The sequence below is a fragment of the Pinus tabuliformis genome, chromosome J (genome assembly GCF_031772625.1).
Source record: "Pinus tabuliformis cultivar Carrire ecotype Pingquan chromosome J, CPIR1, whole genome shotgun sequence".
NCBI lineage: Eukaryota > Viridiplantae > Streptophyta > Pinopsida > Pinales > Pinaceae > Pinus > Pinus tabuliformis.
Genome location: NC_142295.1, coordinates 1545082067 through 1545089435, shown reverse-complemented (window position 1 = coordinate 1545089435; position 7369 = coordinate 1545082067). Strand labels below are relative to the sequence as shown.

At 35.6% G+C, this 7369-nt stretch overlaps 1 protein-coding gene across 1 annotated transcript; it reads right to left on the bottom strand.

Moving 5' to 3' along the window:
* Positions 1-4737: 4737 nt before the first annotated feature.
* On the bottom strand, positions 4738-5319 carry LOC149233396 (lipase-like PAD4). The gene has a single exon (XM_089382183.1). It carries the CDS (start codon positions 5317-5319, stop codon positions 4738-4740), a length of 582 nt encoding a protein of 193 aa, XP_089238309.1.
* Between the last annotated feature and the right edge of the window lie 2050 nt (positions 5320-7369).

The window sequence follows — 7369 nt, the reverse complement described above, 5'->3', positions numbered from 1 at the left end:
GGTTGTATATTTCATATTCATCACCCTCATTTCTACCTAATTCTATCTTTGTAAGCGTGGCTATTTGCATACACAGTTCATTTCTAAGATTGTGAAAGATGGATTATTGGAAATAGTGAGCCAAAGCAATAAGTCATCTTTGAAGAGATTTCTCACCTTTGGACTGTTGAAGACTGATATGTTTGCTGAGGATTCTTGTGGAAGAGTATTGAAATTACTTACGGTTATACGAATATTTTGGTAGATTTGACGAGAAGACAAGGGTTTCTGGTGTTTTTGGTTTCTTCATAGAGGGTGTCGTTGGGTTTCAATTTGCAAGGTTATTTTCCTTGGAAAAATGCTGGTAGCACGGACTGTTGAACATATATATATCGACCTCTCGCAGAGGGACGCTCCATCAAGAATATGTGAGCATTACAAGCATCCTCAGTGTGGACTAATAAAATGGAACCCATGATATCATGAAGCTCCCTTAACCATTCAAAATGTTCAGCGTTGCCTGAGAGATGTGAACATTAATATAAGAACAGGAAAAATGGGCATTTTTCTGTTAATGGCAGATCTGAAAATTATGCTCTTACCCATTGGATACTGAGAATCAAAATGTTCAACATTGATACAGAGATGCGACTTTAATATAAGATTAGATGAAATGAACATTTTTATATTGATTTCAGATTTCATGTATCTTATTGATATGTAACAAAACTATGCTTATACCCATGAGATACAGAGAATCCATAATCAACCTAAACTCAATGAAATAAAACAATCCATAAGAGAAACACCAAGCCATGAAAATTTACAAAAATAAGATCAAATATCTAATGAACGCATACCATACGTGTGACAAGATAAAAATGTAAATTACATTTTTCTAAATATCAAGAGATTTGCATTTCAAAGTAATTTCAAAATAATGGTTGAGAAGCTCATTTTACAGTCGAGTCAAAATAATGATTGTGTTGGGTAAGAGATTGTGTTAAGAAGCTCATTTTATAGTGGAATATGAAAAATATTTGGGATTTCATCACTTTTTAAAACCGGTCTACATTTATCTAATTCTAAATCTATTATGAGCATACAATTTTACAACTCATAAATTTGATCCTCTGCAACCTAACCCTAATAAATCCAGATTGATTAGATTTATCTAATTCTAAATCTATTATGAGCATGCAACTTTACAACTCATAAATTTGATCTTCTGGACCCTAACCCTAATAAATCTAGATTGATTATATTTGAAGTTAAGATAAACTTACGGATCTTTTAATACAAATCTTTGAAGTGAGTAGTAACAGCGAACTTACCCAGAAAATAGGCTTTTCACGTCTCATGATATCGATTGGGGTCCAGCAAGATTCATCGAGGCAGTCCCTGAATTCGCCATCATCATTAAGTGGCGAGGCTGCAGTTATGGATGATGTGTAAATTACACGCCTCACAGACTTTGCCTGACTGCAAGCCCTCAAAATATTAAGAGTACCATTCACCTAAGCTTCGATAACATTCATCTGTGTCTGGAGAAAAAGTACATTAAAAGGGAAAATTTATATCCAAAAAAGGGGTCAAAATCCAGTAATAAATTCGTTGTTTCCGGAAGTTGTGCATTCAGGTGGTTGTTAAAAAATACCTGTGCTTCAATGGCGAAATCCATTATAGTTGCCAAATGACAAATGTACTCACAACCCTCAACGGCAGCATGGAAGCTTCCCTCTTGGCGGAGGTCGGCTTTGAAGAGTCTGAGCCTCTCTTTTGCTCCTGGCAGGCACAGAATACGGCGAGTTTTGCTATCGTTGCCTGCAGCATGTGAAAGACGGTTGACAGTTCATATGGACCGTCGCGCCTGGCATTGCTCAATTCAAATCAATGGTTAATGATTACCCGATCATCTAACAACCAAATCGAATGGCACATATTTTGACACGACAACAGTTTGGAGAGTTCATTTCAGAGGGAAACGCCTTACGGCGTAAATATGTAAAGAAATAAATATGCTAGGCAATAAATATGTAAAGTAAAACTGAAAATAGAGCCGCGTGACGAGACACATCAAAAGGATGGATGGGAGGCTGAATTTTTATAAACAATTCATACTCCAATTTTTATTCTGTGTAAATATAGACACAGTGTGAAACAATTATCCACAATTATTTTCTCTAAATATCCTAATGGCAAAGGAAAAAAATATCACCTAGAAATTCCAAACTTATTATAGATTGATTAGTGGAACATTTGAAATAAGAAACTACACCTTGTTATCAATATATCAAAATATGATTTCAAATCTCATGCCTCTCCTATCAGTTTTCATCACATGCATAGAATCAAAGGATCCATGAATTGTGTAAGAACAAATCTAAATGCCATAGTTTAACTAGCTGAGGAATTTTCTGGATTGTTATGGAAATTTAGGTTATATTTAGAAAATATGTGGTAAAGATTTTTGTAAATCAAAGTTATAGTTGTCAAATTTCAAAATTTTAAGTGTCCTAGACGTTTTTGATGGTGCTAAATCTATTTCTACTGATGGTGCTGAATCTATTTCTACTATCAAAAATAAAATTCAAACACTGCATCTACAAGATTTTTTTGAAATTATTTTGCCCAGATTCCTACCACTTTTGTCCATCCAAACAATTCCTTCGTATCCAATTCAAATGGACAAAGGCAAAGCAAGGCTATTAAAACAAAAGGATCAACAATTCTCGGAACAATGTAATAAAATCAGTTTTTCTTCAAAGAATGTAATAAAGTCAGTTTTTCTTCAAAGCAATTTACATGCTTTTTCTTTGATTGCAGATTATCAGGAGGACAATCTTATTTTCTCTATATTATAAACTTTGTGACTGGTTTTTATATGTTCAATAGAACTGATAAATTATATATCTTTCATACACACAACTATGAACCTTTATAAGAGTTCTTATACCATATTATTATTTTGACATATCTCAGCTGGTACTACGGCCATATATACAACATAAACATGTTTTTAAGGTGGTAGGGTACTAATAACTGGGCAAAAATTATTGCATCTCGGGTTTTTTATACTTGTTTCAGTGGCTCAACATCAAAGATATTCATGTATTTGGGGATTTAAAAAGTTGCATTGATGGGATAAAAAGGCTCAATTGCTTTCGGCCTCCAGTGATGTCATACGGGATGAAACTGTGTTAGTTAAAGGTTGTTGCGAGATTCTCACAAATCTTATATTCTCAGGATAAAGAGTGAATATTTTATGACCATAGAAACCCAACCTATGTAAGTAGGTGATATAAGTTTGAGAATATAGATACTTTGGAGATGAGTTGTTAGTCTAGTATGATGCTAGAGCCACATAAAAGATTTGATCATGGATAGATTTGTGATCCAGTGAATTAGTTTCCCTAAGAAATCAAATGTCTTTTCTTCAATTCACTTACAACTTCATTCGTTGTTTGTATTTCATTCGGTTGTTGTTTTTCAATTCACTTATAACTTCATTTGTTTCCTGTTTTTCATTGTGTTGGATTTTTATTCCCAGCATGGCCAACTCCGCCATTTTCCACACTGTGCTCATATTGACCTATTTTACCACTTATTCATCCCAAAAGATTTCAATATTTACTAACAAAATCATTTATCTCCCCGAGAGATAAAATTCAAAATCCAAAACACCATTACATTTCTAGTTCTCCAATATCTTCATACCCACAAATATGAATATATTTACATGAACAAAGCTTACATACGAGAGGATATGACAATTTTTCCTCAGCTCAGAGACATTTGTATCCACCAGTTCTCTCCCAGATATTATAGATACTCTAATTCATGGCTTGCATTCAATGGAATGTCGAGTCTTGTTTTTGAGTCGGTCACTTCTATAAAACATTTGGTCCTGTTCAATAACAAGATTGTTAGTTAAAACGAGTGGACATATAGTGATTTAGAAATTGTTTTTTCCTATCAAACACAAGGTTGGACATAATAGAGCATCACAGGGAAGTTTACCATGGACATATAATGGTAAATCAATATTTATAATTCTCCTTCACCGCAATATGCCACAAACGACACACGAATTTATGGTGGAATTTCGAACGCAAAGAAACTTATATTATACCTTGTTTTTCCCACGTGTCACTGTTTTGTTTTCACACATTTCTCCAAAACTGCCCAAAGAGAGATCAAACCATTTAATTTTTATGACAACAAAATTTTTGACATTTTATTTTTAATGACAATTTTTTGTTTAAGGTTGAGGGCAAACATTTTTCCTTGCACAGGAGAAATTGTGATACAGGCTACATCCCACAGGGTCCTTTCATTTTCTATTGCAATGCATAAAATTTGCGAAATTGCATAACTGCATAATAAATGGAAGATGTCACGAAAAGTGTGTTCCACTTGCGAGCAAATCTGCCCAATCTGCCCAGGTTTTTCCTTACTATTGCAAGCCATCTCCTTCTCTCTTTCGGTTTCTGCCTGATGGGTATGGGAGCAGACTCCTGCATATGCTTAGCAAAGATTAAGCACGCAACCTTGCTTCGGAAAGCCTTTGAATTCTTTCTTTTATTCAAAATATTCTCGACAGGGTTTTCGGTAGAATGAGAGGTCTTGGGTTCGAACTCTGTGAGACGAATCCGATTATTACTCGATTTACTCTTCCTATCCCTACCATCAGCAAGCGAAACACTAACCGTGGTTCTGTGGACCTCCGGCTCTGAATCAGATTCTTCTTCCTTCGTCTTAACAGAAAAGACATTTTCGATGTACCCACGACACCGCCTGCGTCGCCACTGTTGCTATTCCTAGACGCTGCTTACGGATTCTGGGGAGCACTTGCCATACCAGAAGTGCTAGCTGCGTTATGTTGAACACATCTTCCAGTGGGCCGACCTCCAAGCCGGCCCACAGGGTGTACAGAAAATGCGCAAACGGCATAAGCCTGGGGATGATATCGCTCTTGGAAACTATATGCACAAAGTGTCTTCTGTAACGCGAATTTATATGTTTTGCCAATTTTGAATCCGCGAAGAGAGGGCATCCGAATGAATAACATTGAACTTGTTCGTGGCAAAACTTAGGGCTCGATTCCAACAATCTGAGGGTGAGCAACGAGGCAACGGCTCCTCCTAAAGAATGGCCCGTCAATACAATTTTGTTCCCTTGTATTAACTGGCGCCTAAGATACTTCAATGGGATGCTCTTGGCTCTGTCAAGAAACCCCGCATGAGCAGATCCCGCTCCAAGGCTCAAGGACCTTTGCATTATGTTGAGATCCGTTAGCGCATCCATAAACCCCGTGGTGCCTCTGCAGGCGATGATCATGTGATCTTTGGCCGGGCTTTTAACGACCAGAAGAGCCTACTTTCGGCCGATCTCGAAGCCTTCTTTTCGCAGCTTGTCTTCTTCCAGAAATTCATAGATCGCCGTTTCCGGCAAGCCGAATGTGGTATTCAGTGTTTCAAGTTCCTGCCGAGGATTGTCACTGTATGCAACGGCTGAAAGAATTAGCGCATCGGCAAGCCAGACAGGATGACGGTCTTGCTTTATTATTTGGCTGAGCGTGGCCATCGATTTTGTGGTTCTGCGAATACTAATGTCTCTCCCTCCACACCACCACGATGTCTCGCCTCCCCAGGCACCTCACCTTCTCGTCTGTGCTCACCGCAATGTATCTTGTTGAAAGACGGTTGACGGTTCGTATGGAGCGTCGCGCCTGGCATTGCGCAATTCAAATCAACGGTTAAGGATTACTCGATCGTCTAACATCCAAATCGAATGGCACATATTTTGACACGACAGCAGTTTGGAGAGTTTATTTCAGAGGGAAACGCCTTACGGCGTAAAAATACAGACCACGAGACAAATTTGGAAGCTATTATTTCATACCATCATCTTACATATGTTTAGCAGGCGAGAAACTTAACTTTACAGTCTTGGTTTTCGACAAATGTGCCATCTTTTAAAGTTTAGTGTACATATGCATGAACTATTTTGTTGGCTGTTTGATTTCAGAAAGGTCGAGGTCTCTAAATACATGGGCAATAATTGGAATACCAGTTGGTGCAGCAGTGTTGATCTGTGCCATCATCATCGTAGGAATTTACGCCTTATGGCAAAGAAGGAAAGCAGAAAAGGCCATTGAATTATCAAACCCATTCGGTATGAGAACCTATTCTTAGAGAACCTTCTTTTACATGTATAATTTGGCATTGGAATGAGGAAACTAATTTATGCTATCTTTTCATGATCTTCTTGGGGTGCAGCAATCAGTCAAAATAGCAGAGATGCTCCCAAACTAAAAAAATGCCAGAGTTTTCTCATTTCAAACACTAAAAATGACTACCAATAATTTCTCCAGGGATAACGAAATTAGCTCGGGAGGCCACGTCAAGGTATAAAATTGTAGCATTGTCACATAATCTAATTTATGGAATATAAAACAAACTCTAACCTTAGTCTGGGATAACTAGGAGAGATAAATTAGTCATTGCCATGACCCAAATAGGGTGAAGCATCCACACCTGTAAGTTGTATAATGATTAATTAAAGTGTTTCATCTTTTTTTGGAATCCCAGGTATTAAGCAATGGCCCAGTTTAACAAAGAAAATTGTTGGTTTTTTCTTTTTTTTTTCTTTTTTAATTTAATTTTTAGATATCATAGGAACAAAATATTTTTTTGGAAATTTGGGATATAATTTTTTAGAGGATTGTAATTTTTTATTATTTAATATGAGTTTTCTTGAATAATACAACATATATTTTGGTGATTTTTGAAAAAAGAATGTATTTATTTGATTGAAAATGTGTTTTAAATATATAACTAAATTTAGCTTTCCAAAAATATTTTGATCATTCTCATTTTGCAAATTAAACTATTCAAATTTATAATTACAAGTGCCTTGAAAAAACTATTTGATATTATAAATTACATAATTTAAATTTAAAATCTTAAGAAATCTCTATTAATTTTTTTTACAAAATCAATAAAAATACCACTGAATAGTAGAAAAAACTACAAATAATTAATCATTACAATGTAAACGGACTTTCATTTATAGCTATCCTTTATTTTTATTTTTTATTTTTAAATTAATGAAATCGTTTTATTTAAAATGGTAAAACTATTTTATATAAATTAAAATTTTAATGTAGTTTAAAGTTGGTAGCTCAATGGACACTTCCATCCACTAACTCCTCCCACGTGGCATGAATGAATCAATTATCTTTAAGACAATTTATAATTTCAATTTGTTAAAACCTTGGAAAACAAGGGATTGCCATTTGTGACTCTAAAGTATTTAGATATGTAAAGTAATGAGAGGAGTCAAAAAGCTCAACCACAAATATGGTACTGACTTTAATTAGGATGAT

Bases quoted from the DNA above. Each gene is read 5' to 3' on its own strand.
- LOC149233396 (XM_089382183.1), bottom strand. From the start codon at position 5,319: ATGATCATCGCCTGCAGAGGCACCACGGGGTTTATGGATGCGCTAACG.